The sequence below is a fragment of the Vigna radiata genome, chromosome 1, assembly GCF_000741045.1.
Source record: "Vigna radiata var. radiata cultivar VC1973A chromosome 1, Vradiata_ver6, whole genome shotgun sequence".
Taxonomy (NCBI): Eukaryota; Viridiplantae; Streptophyta; class Magnoliopsida; order Fabales; family Fabaceae; genus Vigna; species Vigna radiata.
Genome location: NC_028351.1, coordinates 8,812,033 through 8,828,084, shown reverse-complemented (window position 1 = coordinate 8,828,084; position 16,052 = coordinate 8,812,033). Strand labels below are relative to the sequence as shown.

Below are 16,052 nucleotides of genomic sequence, written 5' to 3'. Positions count from 1 at the left end.
AATTTTGTGTAGTGTGTGATCAGTTTTATTTATAAAAGCATTACTTTATATAATAACTATATCTTTTTATAAAAGTTTTGATAGATTGAAATCTACACATGAATTTGTTTATTTAGCATATCTAAAAGTATATGTATGCTTAATATTGTAAATTGGAGAAACTACATTAATGGATGAATTCTATTTTTAGGATTGTTACAAACTATATTTTAATAAATTTTAATTAAATTGGAACAAATTATTTTATAAAATAATAATAATAACAAAAAACATATTTTGTCTTAAAATAATAATAAAAATATTAGAAAAAGGTGTTTATTATCAAAATTCATATTTAAATTCAGAATTTCATTATAGGTTTATCTAATGGATATTTCAGAACATGAAAAGAAAGCGACTTTAACTTCTAAACGGTCACCACAGTATCTTCCTTGCTTCCATTATCTTCTCCTCTGTTTAATGCAAAGTTAAAAGCTGAAGTGTATGTTGTCTTTATGTTGAAAGAGTTTAAATTCTAGTTGAAAACCAAAATTTCAAGCGAGGAACTTTTCCAATTGAGTGAAACCAGCACCCCAAACCAACCTTTAAACCAATGTTCACTAACCCTAATTTGTGACTTCTATTCTTTGTTTTTGAGTTTTTGTTTTTCTCCTTACATGTCTCACAATCAAATGCCAAGGTTAAAGTTTACCCTTTGTCTTTCTTACCCTCTTTCGTTTCACAATTTTCCTGCTTTTCTTCTTTCTTATCACTTTCATTCACACTCTCGCCCTTCATCCTTTCACAATCCCCAAGATGCCGTTACCTTGTTCAATGGCATGCTTCAAATGCACCAACCACCACCCACCATTCAGTTTAATCGCATTCTAGGATCACTTATGAGGATCAATCACTACCCTACAGTCATTTCCCTCTTTAAGCAGTTGGAATCCTGTGGAATTATTCCCACGGTTTGCACTTTAACCATCCTCATCAATTGCTTTTGCCACCTCCGTCAAATGGCCTCAGCTTTCTCTGTGTTCGGTAAAATTCTCAAGATGGGTCATCACCCTAATACCGTAACCTTCAACACACTCATCAATGGTCTCTGTATCAGTGGTGAGGTCAAGAAAGCACTGATCTTTCACCACAATGTGGTAGCTCAGGGAGTTCGGTTGGATCAAGTTAGTTATGGAACCTTAATCAATGGGTTATGCAAGAGTGGAGAAACCAGGGTTGCTGTGCAGTTGCTGAGAAAGATTGAAGGACATTTGGTCATGCCTAATGTGGTAATGTACAGCTCAATCATTGATAGCCTATGCAAAGATAAACTTGTTGCTGAGGCTAATGATTTATACTCTGAAATGGTTGTCAAGGGAGTTTCTCCCAATGTCATCACTTACACTGCTTTAATGTATGGTTTCTGCATTGTGGATCAATTGCACGAAGCCATTGATTTATTTAGCCAAATGGTACTAAAAAACATCAGCCCGGATGTGTATACCTTCAATGTATTGGTTGATGCCTTCTGTAAGGAAGGAAAGTTGAAACAAGCTAAACATATGCTGGCTGTGATGGTGAAAGCTGGTGTAAAACTTAATGTTATTACCTATAATTCTTTAATGGATGGGTATTATTTAGTCAAGGATGTGAAGAGGGCCAGAGATGTATTTAACACTATGACTTTAAGGGGAGTGATTCCGGATGTTCGGAGCTACAACATTATGATTAATGGATTATGTAAGAATAAGATGGTGGATGAGGCGGTCAATATGCTTGAAGAAATGCATCAGAAAAATATTGTTCCAAACACAGTGACTTACAATTCCGTTATTGATGGTTTATGCAAATCAGGAAAATTATCTCATGTTTGGAAGCTTATTGATGAGATGCATGATACTGATAAACATGTTGATGTAGTCACCTACAATTGTTTGTTACATGCTTTGTGCAAAAGCCATCAGGTAGATAGGGCAATTGAACTACTAAAAAAAATTAAAGACAGTGGACTTCAGCCCACTGAGTATACATACACAATACTTATTGATGGATTTTGCAAAGGTGGAAGACTTAAGAGGGCACAAGAGATTTTCCAGAATCTTTTGATTAAAGGATATCATCTAAATGTCAGGACATATAACGTTATGATCAATGGACTTTGTAAATGGGGCTTGTTTGATGAAGCTTTGGCCATGCTGTCAGAAATGGAAGAAAGTGGTTGCAACCCTAATGCTGTAACTTATGAAACTGTTATTTGTTATCTCTTTGATGAAAATAAAAATGATATGGCTGAGAAACTTCTTCGTGAAATGATTGCTAGAGACTTATTGTAGGATTTAAACTAGGTGAGATCTTTTTTAGTTTTTGGCCTAAGGTTAATTGAATTTTAATGGCGATTTTATCATATTAGTGCTTCAGATATCAAACCAAGCTGAACGTGTTATGATTATTTGGTATTGGAATACGTAATCTCTTTGATTTTTAGATATGCAGGATTTGCTAATGAATAAAGGATCAAGGGTTGAAGGTTGGCATCTAAAAGGCATGATGGTTGAGGGCTGAATTTATATATTCAATGTAAGGTTAGATGTGAAATTTGAACATTTGTTTACCAATTTTCTCTCCTTTGTGTCTTTCGTGTAGAGAATGTTATAACATCTATGTAGAATGCAATTTTGAAGAAATTTAAAATCCAATGTCATAAGATATTTTGTTTAGATATTTCATTATAAGAAATATGAAATTTTGGACACTTTAACCAGGTGTTTCTTTTTGTTGACAAACAAGTCTTTCTAGATAAACACTCTCTTGTATTACTTGTTGTGTAAATACATTGAATAGTTCAAGGACTATTTATAGACCATTTTGTCTTGGCCCTTCAACTACATCCATTAAATACAACTACTACCTAAAACATAATTAATGAACTCTATTGCATGCCACAATCATCACTAGAAGGACTTCTAACCTTTGCAATCTCCTAAGACACTTAATTCTACCAACACTACTAAATGCAACTACCCACATTTAAGTTTACCCAACAAAATCTCCCCATAAACTTAAATGTCTTTGTTGTCCTTCATTCCAATCATCCTCTTGTTATTTTCGAACAAAGTGGTCGGTAATGGCTTCGTGAACATATTAGTAGCTTGTTCTCGACTTCCCATATGCTCTAACGCCATGTTTCCTTCTTTCATTGTTCTCGGATGAAGTGAAACTGAACATCAATATGCTTGTTTCTCTCATGATTTACTAGGTTCGTTGCCATTTTAGTGGCCGATTTGTTATCAACTCAAATCACAGTCTCCTTTTCCTGCTTCATCTCTAGCTTACTTAGAAGCTTTATGAGCAAACAACATGGCAAACATTCCAGGATGTTGCAACATACTCGGCTTCGCAAATTGGCAACATTACAATGGGATGCATCTTTGAAAGCCAGGTAAACACTATGTTTCCCATAAAGAATACATCTCTAGGCGTGCTTTTCCGGCATCAACTTCTCGACACCCCTTGTTGTTCCAGTAGCCAACTAGTCGATAATTATCAGTCCTTGTATACATCAAGTTTAGTGACGTTGTTCCTCTCACATACCTTAACATTCACTTTAGTGCCTTCCAATGAGTATATTTCGGCTCCGCCATATAACGATCTGTTAAATACTTAGCATTGAATTTGGTCTTGTATTTATAAGATTCCTAAGACTTCTAATCAGACTTCAGTATTTTCATGCATCAACTCGGTCTCCCTCACTATATTTTGAAAGCTTTGAGCCTGGTTCCATTGGAGTGGAAACCAGGTTGCAACTTGACATTTTAAACTTCTTCAAGACCTCTTCGACATATATCTTTCCTCCAATCTTCTTTATGTATAAAGCAATCCTTCACGAAATGCCCGACCTTGCCACAATTGTAGCACTTGTTTGACTTATAGTCTTTTTTGCAATGACCATTCTTTTCACAATTAAAGCACTCTACGCCTGAGTTGCTTGACCGACCTCCTCTCCGTTGACCTCAACCTTAGCAACGCCAATTTTGTTGACCAGATTGTTCTTTACCTTTTTCATATCCTCCTCTACCTTTACCACCATGACCTTGAGTGTTTTTGTGTAGAAGGTGCCTTCTTCTCTTTTATGGTTTCCTTTGCCTAAAGTGCTTGATCGAGAGACTCTTCCTTCTTCTTCCTTCCCTACTGCTCATGCGCCTCAAGTGACTCGACAAACTCTTCAATTGAGAGCGTTGATAGGTCCTTATATTAGTGGGCAGCGTTTCTCCATTCCTTTCAAGCGGGTTCACCACGTCTCAGCCTGAGAGACGTACATGGCCACTCCTTCAACCTTTTTCATCCTCATGCTTTCAAGCTGGCCTTTGAGAGTTTGAAGTCTGACCTACTTTATATGATTATCCCCTTTATAAGCTTTCTCTAATATATCCCATGCTTCTTTTGAAGATTTAGCATTTGCTATGTTCTCAAAGCTGGACCCATGGATAGCTCGGTACAACATGTACATGGATGCTTTGTCCTTCACTTGCGATGCTTTCAACACAACAAGTTGGGCAATCGTCTATTCTTCAATGTCTGATGGTTCTTGTGCCCATTTTCAACTACTTTCCATATTTTTTGGAAATCAAGGAGGGCCTTCATCTACAGCCTTCAATTGTCATAGTCGATAACTTTTGTTAACTTAGTCAAGTGTATACTGTTTGCAAGGTTGGTCATCTCACTCAAACTCTCTAGCTCTCAAACACTTTTTCTTAAGCACTTAGACACTCAGGGTCTCTAGCTCTGATGCCAATTTGTTGACAAACAAGTCTTTCTGGATAAAAACTCTCTTGTATTTCCTTGTTGTGTAAATACATTGAGTAGTACAAGAACTATTTATAGACCCTCTTGTCTTGGCCTTTCAACTACATCCATTAAATACAACTACTACCTAAACCATTATTAATGACTTCTCGATGGTTTTGATGAATAAAACTTTAAAAGCATCCATTTTAGGATTCTCCAGACTTGCTTGTATACCTATAATTAACATTTGACCTATCATGTGTATTACTTGTAAACTTCTTTGTTCTTCTCTTTACATTCTTATTGCCGATTTTTTAATGATTTGGAATCAGTAGTTTAGGTTGATGCTTTGAATATAATCACTTTGTAAATATCCCATGATATAGTGTATAGTCGATTAAGGACTGTGTTTTTTCCAAAGAAGAGAATGATAAGGCCGAGAAACTTCTTCAAATGATTACTAGGAGCTATTCTAGTTTAACATAAAAAGATGGACTTTGTATTGGTTTCATTGTCACTTTATTTTCATCAAAAGTCATGTATGTTATTAAGTTCATTCTCTAATTGTGATGATATTCATGGTCGTTTTTTGTGATTCTACTTCATTATTCTTTTTTTCTCAATGTACCATTGTTCTGCTTCATCTGGTTCCAAGGTTTCAAGAAATTTTCAGTCGCTGCTCATTGTATTTAAATATCAACCACTGAATTGAACATGATACTTGAAATGCTTCATTTCTTAGTGTTTCAGATTTGTATAACTTTTTAATGAAGGCTCAATGAAGGATAATATTTAAAGGGGAAGATAAGCATTTGAAGGTATAATGACTGCTTGCCATTTTCAATATATTATGTAAGGGCTAGCTGTTACATATTGAATCTTGTTTACCAATTTTATTTCTCTCTCTTGTAAGAGTTAGTATTATTTTATTTCATTGATTCTAAATTCAAGATTCCATTTAAACATTCCAGCAAAGCACTGCTAAATCATTTCCTTGCATTTGGTCATTATTTAATTTTTAAAGGAAAAATTGTATATAATATTTGTCCCTGTATAAACGAAGTTGGTTATTTAGTTAGTAACATTAAATTTATTAACTCACTGCATTGTTTTTCCAAAACTACAAATGTATTGAAATTATTGGGACCTAATTTTGTGGAGAGAAAATAGTAGTTTGTGTAATTATCTTATTAATTTGTGGTAGTCACTAGAAAAAGAAAAAAATTATGTTTTTAATTTATAACATCTATTTACCAAAATGTTATCAAGTAATAAAGCGTATCCTGCTTAAAAGAATATTATCATAAGAGAAAATTTGAAAAAAAGTCTAACAAAAAAGACAAACAAATTTCTCTAAAAATTGCCATGTTCGGATGGAGGTAACAGAAGGTAGAAAGGTGAATATTTTACAAATTCATCTGTTGATATAATTGTGAGGTCATAGAATTACTTCTACGTTTCTTCCAGTATCTCCATGCCACCTGAATTCGAGTTGCTGCCAAGGATCGCCAGTAAGGTGATTCATACCTGGCATAACAAAACGATCAAATGATCATGACAGAGACATGAATTTGAAGAAAAGAAAGAGGGTTTATTACTAGTGAAAATCTCAATCTTGTGAAAATCCCAAAACTAGGAAATAAATTACCTTAGAGATCCTTGAACCCGAAGATTCCGCAAGAATCTCATGAACCGGCTTGTGACTTCTTCAAGATCTTCAGCTCGGATTGAAAATGCCTCCACATTTGTTAGGCACTTTACTGTCCTGTTGCTAAGCCACCTCTGCCCTGGAAGCCTTACTTTTTTACCATCTGCTAGTGAAAAAATGTTGAGTACTTGTGTTGTTTCTCATTTAGTGTTTTTGTTCATTTCCTAGTTAAGTGTGGTTAGCAAGTATGTTGTCATCATACCAAGTATAGCTATACCTGTGCTTACAGAAGAAGAATGTTCAAGATACCATGTCAGAAGTTCTTCACCACAAGCATCTCCTTCAGACAAGGGAACTCCAACTCCATCTTCTCCAATGCTCTCCAATTTTCCGCGCACAATAAAGATCATCTTCTCAACTAGACAACCTTGGGTCAAAATTAAACTTCCTTTTATGTATGTCTTCTGTCTCAGTCTCTCACAGACGGCATCCAAGATAGGTTCATCCATCAGAGTGAAAATTCGGACCTGCCAACATTTTGGATCCTCAGGTATGCATACAAATTGATATTAAGTAAAAGAGTTAAATGTCATTTGGATCTTGTGTATGGTGTTGGTTTCACCATGAAGATACATGAAGCTTTGCCTTCAAAATGGATTTTAAATTTAAGTTCCACCCTTATTTCTACTTTCTTACGCATAGAGAGAAAAGACCCAAGGACTATAGAACTTTAAAGGAGACTTTGTGGCTTTGACTTTGAACTTCATCCAATATGTTAACAACAATTCTTCCCATAGTAATCATGAATATGGTGTTACTATAATAAAATTATTGTGGCACAAGTATTGTACTACATACTTTCTTAACAAATTTGAAGAGATGACGTCTTATGTCTCTCTGGAGATCTTCTGGCAAATTCTCAAGAATCATTTCTTCATTAACCCCTTTTGTTGCAGCCCAATTATACCGTTCAGCGCTTCGTACTTTCCTGCCCAAGAAATATAATATCTATCACTTATACATAAATTGTGGTCTTAAATTTCCGGTGACAGAATCTAAATAAAGACAGAATTGTACATTATTTTCTTTACATTAAGGCCAATGTACTATATTAATTGCTCCTACGCATATATTTTGTCTATATTAAACAATTATTTTGGCTCATAAGAAATGGATGATTGTTGTAAACCCTTAAAAAATATAACTAACAGTAACTTTATGTTTTTTAATCATGAATTAGACTAGCACTGACACCGTGATTTTCAGTTTTTTAAAAGTAAATGCATTGCCAATATATATATATATATATATATATATATATATATATATATATATATATATATATATATATATATATATATGTATGTATGTATTTGCTTCATGATTCTACTTATACTTATTGGAGGAAACTGGGGAAGTTTTACATACATGGAGGAATTGCCAAATCGTGTACAACCAGAATACAAAATAAAGGGGTATGGGAAGCAAAGGTTGTAATATATAACATATAGCAGATAGTGACTCAAGGTGACAACATTTGTTGGATGCATAAGCTAATCATGCTATCTATTTAGAGGTAAACTTATGCGTGTGTGTACATACATATATATATTTACTTTCTCATAAGGTATATCAATATAATTTGTTAAATCGAAACATTTCGTACTTTCTTAGATCTTCTGGTAAACGACGATGCCTCATCCATTGCTCAACATCGCGGCCTCTTAGTTGCATTTCTAGCCTTCTGCAAGTGATATGTAAGAAAATATATCAAATGCATTGTAATAAAACAACACTGAAAAAAGTAACACATAGCAGTAGATAAGTTATGTGTGTACCTTCTTCCAAGACCTTGAAGAAAGTTATGTATGTTTCCAATGAGAACTGCAAAAAGCAAGAGTCCCAATCCTATAATGGCCATTGTAAAAAGGACTTCTCCCCAAAACCTGCTTGGGGTTAAACTACCAGCGAGAGTACTAATTTGCTGCATTAAACATCATGCAGATATTATACTACAATTGGCAAGACATCAAATTATTCATGTGCTGTCATTGAAGAGCTTAAGTTACCGTTCGTTTGGTTTGGACTTATTGATATCAGAGTATTTATGTTCTAGAGTTCATTGGTTGTCTTCCTCATTCTTCTTTAAAATTCTAACACGACATAAAGTGAGTGTGTGTTTCATCTAAGCTTTAAATCCAAAGGAGTTACCAGCCAGGTGGGTTAGAAAGTGAGAGACCAACCATGAGAAAACAGGACAGGTTTCATTGAATTTGTAAATACTACATAGGCCTTGTTAATAAGTTAACAAAGAAAAAGGGTTTGCAGATGGTAACATGTGAGACACTTTTCAATCATGTCATAATTAAGAAATTATGTTTGGCTGAAACAATTCTTCGAGACAACTTGAATGGCTTGAATACCTATCCTTAAGCACTTAACAAACAATCAAGAGAGTGAGTGAACACTTTCGTTTACTCATTTGTAAAATTTTCTTTTAGACTTATTTTCATATATCTTAGTTGTTTTTAATCATTACAATATATGTTTGATAGCATTCTATCTGTGTAGATACTTGTTATATGAAAACTAAAAAGCTTACGTCTTCATAGATATGCCACATGCATGCATCCACATTTGCAGCCAAATCAACATTCACACCTTACTTACATGGTACTAAATGTACATAATTACAAAAGAAGGAACAAATAAAGGAAGGAATGAGATACATACCTGGAACCCCCAAAAAAGAGAATAAATATATTTGTTAGTCAAACTAGTTTCCGTGGTAAGAGGTACAACATTGACATAGATCCCATATTGGAAACCGCCGGGTGAGGAATTCAAACAAGCAATGGCATCTGTGTTATTGTTCCATAGAGCTGATGCTTGGTCAGAATAGTTGTTTCTGATATAACCTCGTCTTCCACAATCAATGATTGTTGTGCATCTATCAATACGAGACTTTCCGCAGGCATCTCGCAAGCATTGATTAACCCTCTATCAGGAAGATATACAAAAAGAGACAGTAAGATAACACCAAATTCCTGATTCTAATGGATCACTCATCTTTAAAGAATCCAAGACTATATGATAGTTGAATTTGACAATTAATATCAATAAATTAGGATTAAACTTTGTAGTATATACTGATATCATACTGACAAGACAGTAACACTCATTTTCTCTGTACTATGTACAATATCACTTGAAATCAGATTCATTTATGTGAATCCAGTAGTATTTCTTTTGTTCTTTTTACAGTGAGGGTACAAATAATGAAATTCGGCGAGGAAGAAATTCATGTTTTCCTGCTTTTGAAAAACATTTAGCAGAATAAAAATATCATAAAACTTGCTTGCTGAATTTTGTATTCAGAGTTGAAGGAAGCTGTAGTAGTGGTTTGAAGTAAAAGTAGAGAAGTCAAGGAAACAAGTTAGAAGAGAAAAGCTAAATTATGTTTTCAAAACAAACAAATAAGCTTCAAATGTTTTTAAGTCACCTGTAGACCAAAGAGATACCAGCAAGAGCCAACAATATGGCTAGCAAGCATGAAAATGAGAAGATTTATGATGAAATTTGCCCAAGCTGACTCAAATATAAATCCTGTTTCAGATTGTCCAATTAGCAGAGGCAGGATCCTGAATAATCTGGGAATATACTGCACAAGGATCGCTGCACGCAGAAGATTCTTTGCATAGTTTGCCCCTGATGCCCCCAAGCGGGTTGGTAGGACAAAAAACATCATTATCTGCACATATTTCATAATGGCAAGGATTTTGATGAGCATATAAATAGTTGATTAATTTTTTCACATAATTAAAACACTTTCTTTCCCCTTTCACACTATAGTTAAATCTAATTTTGGCTATCTTTTTTGATTGTATGGTCAAGATTAACTTTCTGACTTGTAAGTTGTAATGCTTCCCGTACATAAAAGGTTATATACAAATCTGATGATTTCCAAGAAATGGAAAGAAAGTATAATGCTTGTATCATAATTCACGTTAGAAACTTGAAATGTGTACAAATGGATACCATAAAAACATGAAGTCACGATGAGAAAACTTAGTTACAGAAAAAAGAAAAAGAAAATAACCATTCAGATAATGAAGAAAGCTAGACAGGAAGAAATTTACCTGAGGAAGAGGAAATACAACAAACAAGTCAAAAAGAAAATAACCCTTCAGGTAATGAAGTGCAATTTTCTTGGGATGATCAACTAAATCTCCAGCACCAACCACCCTTGACTCTGGAGAAACATAGGCCAGCCTAAACTGCCAAGGGGCAACTTGATAGTTAGTATTATTAAGCTTTAAATTGTGAAAAAGCACAAAACTATACCTAAAATCTCAACAACCGTATTCAATATCCACAAACAACTTTTCGGTATCTTTTATTTTCCTTCCAATCTCCTCAATAATTACATAAGTCTCTTATTAGTTGACTGGATGAGTATGTAAATTACCATAACTTTCCTACATGTATATATAATGCGTTTTCTTGTTTTCCTTTTTCAGTGTGATAATTTCATTCTGTGTATATAGTTGTAATGGAAAGGCTAGGAGCTCTATACACAAGTCTCATGTCTTGCATTATATTTATAGCTTAACCAAGTTCATTGGTTACTATATGAGAAGTCCACATTGCATTATAATTTAGAGATGACCGACTTAGTTGTTGGGTACAAACAAAGTCTCACATTAGATAAAATAAGAGATAGACATGAGTTTATATACACATAAGATACCACCATTGGTAAGTGGCTTTTTGGGTGGTACCAAAAGCGAATCCGTGAAAGCTTAGCCTAAAGCAGACAATATTTTATTAGTGTGAAGATCTATGTGTGTGTTGAACCTCCCTACACTAGTTAGCCCGTGAGTCGGCCCAGGTTAAGGTTGGCCGAGTCATTTTAAATCGAAATTAGATTAGTCGGTCTCGACCAAAATTCAACCGAGTCAGCTTGGCCGAAGATTGATCGATTTGGCCCAACCAAAGATTGGCCTAGTCTATATCTAATAGACCTAATAATCAAGTATATTAGATCTATCTCACTTAATTTAATATTATTGACAAAGTGGATTCAATCTAGTTTTAGTCCAATTTAAATTGGATTGAAAAAAATCTAGATCTAATTAATCTAGTTAAAATGGATTTAGATTTTAATCCAGATCCATTTTAACTTAGATCAAGTAGATTTGGAATGTTTAAGAATGTTCGAGAAAAATCACCTGGAGAAGAATGTTCAAGAAATACACAGTATCATTCACTGTTCTAAGAAAAACAAGTATTTTTCTCGTATCCCAGTCGATAGCTATACATTTATCATCCTGCGTATAATGAATGGGAAAAATGTAAAGTAAATTTGCAAAATACTCTAACATGAAAATCTCAGTACTACTGATCATATAACTTAAATGATTTTCAATTAAATAAAAGGAAAATAATCATACCTTCTGTACATAGATTAAAAACAAAAATAACGGATCCACAAAAATTGCTCCCATGCAAAAAATGGCCAAAAGCTTGTTCCATTGTTGTACAACTTTTGAGTGAGGATTCATAACTCCAGGAACACATGAAGAACAGAAAGAGAGAATTTTTCTACCAAAACCCTTGGCATCCCCATAAAGAGCACTGTGGAAGTGAAACTGTAAGCATTGAAAGCATGAATGAAAACAGGCTTAATTTTGTAGCAAAGTATACAAAAGGAAATAGAAAAGGTCACAGTAAGATCAAGAATTGTGATAGAGTAAAGTTTGTCATAGTGGCCTTCAGTAAGTGTGTGTTGAACAAACAAGGAGACAACTGAAAATTGTCAATCCACGATGCATGCATTGACTCATTGGTGGATACAGATAATAACAAATTTGTTTTAAAAAAAATCCTGTACTTTCCAAATTACATGAAAATTTTCTCTTATAATGCACAATGTATTTAAAATGAACTTCAAAATATGAAAGTCCATGATTTATAAACAGAGGTAGTAGTTTATTACCTGGGGATCAAACACAGTGGAATCATTTGAAAGTCTTTGCATAGAGGTCTTGAAGTAAGTTGGGCAAGTAGTACAATAAGGATCATTACATGTTCCGAGTAGCCCAGACCTCATCAAGTGTTCATTCTTTCTATCATAGTTGTTATTGCATTGATTTTCATCTTTCTCACTAAGATTACAAAATTTTTCTGTCTTGCTCTCTACTACTTTGTTTCCTTCCACAACTATAGTGTGTTTCAAAGGATTTTCCGTTCCGTTGGTAACATATAGTGGCCCACTCATATGCATTAAGGATGGTTTTCTTACACTAGGAAGTCGACCAGTATGACCCACAAGACTAATTTCTCTCTCATATGACTCCATGGAGATTACAGGAATAGAAACTGATGCACTTCGTGTCCTTGATACAACCTTCCCAGACTTAGAATGTTCATTATGTTTTGCATATGTTTCGGATGGACTAGGCTCCCCAGTTTTTTCAAAATTAGCCATGTTTGTTGATTCTGCAATTTTTAAGAAAATTAAGAAAATAATCATTGCAGATGTTTCTGCACCATATCAGTTTTTAAATCAAACACTTCATGTCAGCTGAACTTGAAAGGGGAGAAAGTAAACCATAAACAGCCAATATTACTAGCTAACGAGTGCAGTATGAAAAGTCAAAGATTATACCATACGGAACAATGCATGTTAAGGAAGATCATAATTAACATGAGGCAGAATCAATACAATGATAAATTTTGTGCTTCACAACAAACAATTAAGAAATTGTTGAAGTAACATGTGTACGTAAAAAAGTTCTACATCCAGTAGAAATATGCAAATTGAATATTATATACGTGAGAAGGACTAATACACCTGAAAGTTTAAAGTTTTGATCCTCTGGTACATAATTTCTAATAGAATTAAGACTTGAAAGATTCAATAACCAGAACTAATAATAAAATCATAGAAATGCTTGTACCATGCAACCTCTCTTATTTCTGAGACCGAACAAGAACATCTATAGGCATGTTTAGACAAACTCCTCCACAAAGACTTCAAGAAAAGAAAATGAGATGAGTTTCTCCATAAGTTAAAATTAATGCACAACTTAAGAATAATTTTTTTAAAAACTATATAAAAAAACCTCTACAAATCAGTTTATATATAAACTCATTTTCAAATTATGAAAGAACTCATTTCCTTTTTTTCTGTTATTTTTCTCTTCCACAAGTTTTTATAAAGAAGTTTGTGTATGTCTTATATATTCCTTACGTCATTGCTCCTTCCACATGCAACTCTGCTTGTATTCGGATTAAGTTATCACAAAGTAACACGATGAGGCACTATATATATGATGAAAAGGGTGTGAACAGTAAGCATTAACACAGCAATACTCAAAGCATTTTCAAACTAGATGGAGTTGTTTACATGTATGAATGAAATGATGCCGTTGGGTTTTGTCGAAAGCCAATACTTTGGGAAACTTCCTTGAATTCTAGAGTACTACTTCAATAATTTTACTTAATATCTTTCTTAGTTTATCTATAACTCTAGTTATTGGAATATCCTCCATATATGCAAGAATAAACAGCAATAAATAAACAACAGAGAGTAATTAAGACCTGACTGAAGAGAAATTCCCAGTGAAAAGTCGACCAACTATGTTCTTGTCATTGAAGTTAAAGCATGTGTTCTTGTGAGCTTGTGATTATGGGGAAAATGGAGAGGTTTGTATGTGTAAATATGAACAAAGTGTAGAGAGAGAGAGAGAGAGAGTTCATGACTTATAATGCAACAAAGTGAGATGTGAGTCGTAATGCAAGGACGGAGCAAGAAAACACCTTTGTTGGATGTCACTTTGTTATCAACGAAACTGCAACAAAGCGAACGAGTTAGACAATAGCTAGCAAGTATTTGGATTTTTCAAGTTTCTATAATGCTTATGGATTTTTCAAGTTTTTTAATGCTTATGGATTTTTCTCTGATTTAAACTTGATTCTTCAAATAAAAGTTTCTAGATTTGAATATGTTTCTATTTCTGTAAATAAGAATATTTTTTTTACTCCTTCAAAATAACTGTTTCGTTTTTTTAATACATGTTAGATATGATCTTTGTTATTTAAAAATATATCTTTTTAATCTTTTTTTCTTGAAATAAAAATGACACTTTATAGATAAGAGAACAAAATAAGACCATTTATTTTTTAGAAATGATTTTTAATTCAATTCTTATACATATTATTTGTTTAAAATTAAAATCCATCCCCCGTTAGTTGTGTATGTATTGATATTAAATTATAGTAAAATTTAAGTGAAAGTTGATGTGACGCCCGGATATTTAGAGGGTGGGGAGTGATCGCCGGTGCAAGAGACACATACAAGAAGCGGTTCCTGACAGGTTTTTAGTGGAAGAAGTACATGAACGAATCGAACATACACCGGAATGAAAGGGATCTGAAGACTGTATAAGTATGGGACTATACAGTTTAAGGATAACTTAAAGGAATTGATTTAGCTACTCATATCACCAAAATACATTTACTTTTCGGTAGTCTAATCTATAAGAACTCCATGGTTAAAGGTGCTTAGCCTGAATAGAAAAACTAAATATTTAGTTTTTATACATGTTATTTACTTTTTTTTTTAATCTCAACTATTCAGTGAGTTATAGATCTTTTAGTATTAATTACGATGATCCCTTTGTGCTATTCAACTTACTAGTATAACATTATATTTGTTAATGGTATAATTTAAAAATGTTCAACTAGAGTACATCAAATATATATAATCATGTTATTTTCTGTGTAAATCCACTCATGCTATTATACAAACAGATTAAAGGCATCTTCAGTATCACAGGCTGAGTCAGGGAAACATGATCACGAGCTTCCCTTATGACCCAATTAGCATATTTTAAATACTCACACGGTTTAAATAACATCAACTTAAAAAATAAGGACAAAACAAAAAGCAACGACCAAAGACAAAGATTAAGAGACCCAACATTCTACAGACACAAATATTAAAAAGAACGACATATGGATAGAAAGATAAAATGGAATGTTGAAATGCAAATATTCAAACTGTTACCTTCACAGAGGCCTAAGAGAGTTCTTCCAAAACTTCCAAAACTTTTTTCTTTTCACTTCCAAAACTTCAAATCTGTGTTTAAATATCATGAAAAAGCAAAAGGGGTGTGTGGAAACTTCACAATTCTTTCTGTGTCCATAGAAAAACGCGTTCCTCGTACCTTTTTGCAGAGTTCGAAATGCTTCTATTCTAAGTTCTGAAGTCAAAGGAAAACAAAAAAGGTAGAATGATGAAAAAAAGGTTAATCAGCACTGCTTGCTTTCTGTGTAGGGAATGCAGTAAGAAAAATTCCAAAGAAGCGAAAAGCTCTTTATGGCCAAATTAAATGCTAAGAAAAATGAATGCTAATTAGATAGATACACTACATTTTAATTACTCTCTGACTTTTGGTAAAATCTTATCATTTTACTCTTTAATGCACGTGTAAGCTTTTGGTACATGAAATAAGAAGTTAATTAATATTTTAGATTTTATGGAAAGTTAAAAAAAGCCATTTATATTTTTTGGATTTAATAACTATGTTATTTTCTTTGTTCTAAAACTTATATAATTTTAGTATTTTATTTA

At 33.5% G+C, this 16,052-nt stretch overlaps 2 protein-coding genes across 4 annotated transcripts; one reads left to right on the top strand and one right to left on the bottom strand.

Annotated features, from left to right (window-relative positions):
• Positions 1-408: 408 nt before the first annotated feature.
• Positions 409-6,839, top strand: LOC106766493 (putative pentatricopeptide repeat-containing protein At1g12700, mitochondrial). 3 transcript variants are annotated; one of them, XM_022783961.1, is made up of 4 exons: positions 409-2,324; positions 2,465-2,561; positions 5,507-5,582; positions 6,702-6,839. In XM_022783961.1, the coding sequence occupies exon 1, from the start codon at positions 657-659 to the stop codon at positions 2,310-2,312; it is 1,656 nt and encodes a 551-aa protein (XP_022639682.1). In that variant the 5' UTR covers positions 409-656; the 3' UTR covers positions 2,313-2,324; positions 2,465-2,561; positions 5,507-5,582; positions 6,702-6,839. The 3 variants fall into 3 exon arrangements, with proteins under 3 accessions (XP_022639682.1, XP_014506704.1, XP_022639678.1); XM_014651218.2 differs by having other exon boundaries at positions 409-2,556; XM_022783957.1 differs by having other exon boundaries at positions 409-2,561.
• LOC111242080 (probable cyclic nucleotide-gated ion channel 20, chloroplastic) lies at positions 6,049-15,694 on the bottom strand. Its single transcript, XM_022783940.1, has 14 exons — positions 15,486-15,694; positions 14,018-14,268; positions 12,411-12,913; positions 11,866-12,063; positions 11,644-11,742; positions 10,552-10,689; positions 9,915-10,163; positions 9,146-9,412; positions 8,251-8,396; positions 8,079-8,156; positions 7,271-7,400; positions 6,690-6,939; positions 6,413-6,575; positions 6,049-6,291 (listed from the first exon to the last, which is right to left on the bottom strand). Exons 3-14 carry the CDS (start codon positions 12,900-12,902, stop codon positions 6,171-6,173), a joined length of 2,331 nt encoding a protein of 776 aa, XP_022639661.1. The 5' UTR covers positions 12,903-12,913; positions 14,018-14,268; positions 15,486-15,694; the 3' UTR covers positions 6,049-6,170.
• Between the last annotated feature and the right edge of the window lie 358 nt (positions 15,695-16,052).

Excerpts from the sequence above, each read along its gene's own strand:
- LOC106766493 (XM_022783961.1), top strand. The coding sequence starts at position 657 with ATGTCTCACAATCAAATGCCAAGGTTAAAGTTTACCCTTTGTCTTTCT.
- LOC111242080 (XM_022783940.1), bottom strand. The coding sequence starts at position 12,902 with ATGGCTAATTTTGAAAAAACTGGGGAGCCTAGTCCATCCGAAACATAT. Across the intron at positions 10,690-11,643 it reads TCTTGAACATTCTTCTCCAG|TTTAGGCTGGCCTATGTTTC; the intron begins GTGATTTTTCTC and ends GCCCCTTGGCAG. Across the intron at positions 8,397-9,145 it reads CTCTTTTTTGGGGGTTCCAG|CAAATTAGTACTCTCGCTGG; the intron begins GTATGTATCTCA and ends TGTTTAATGCAG.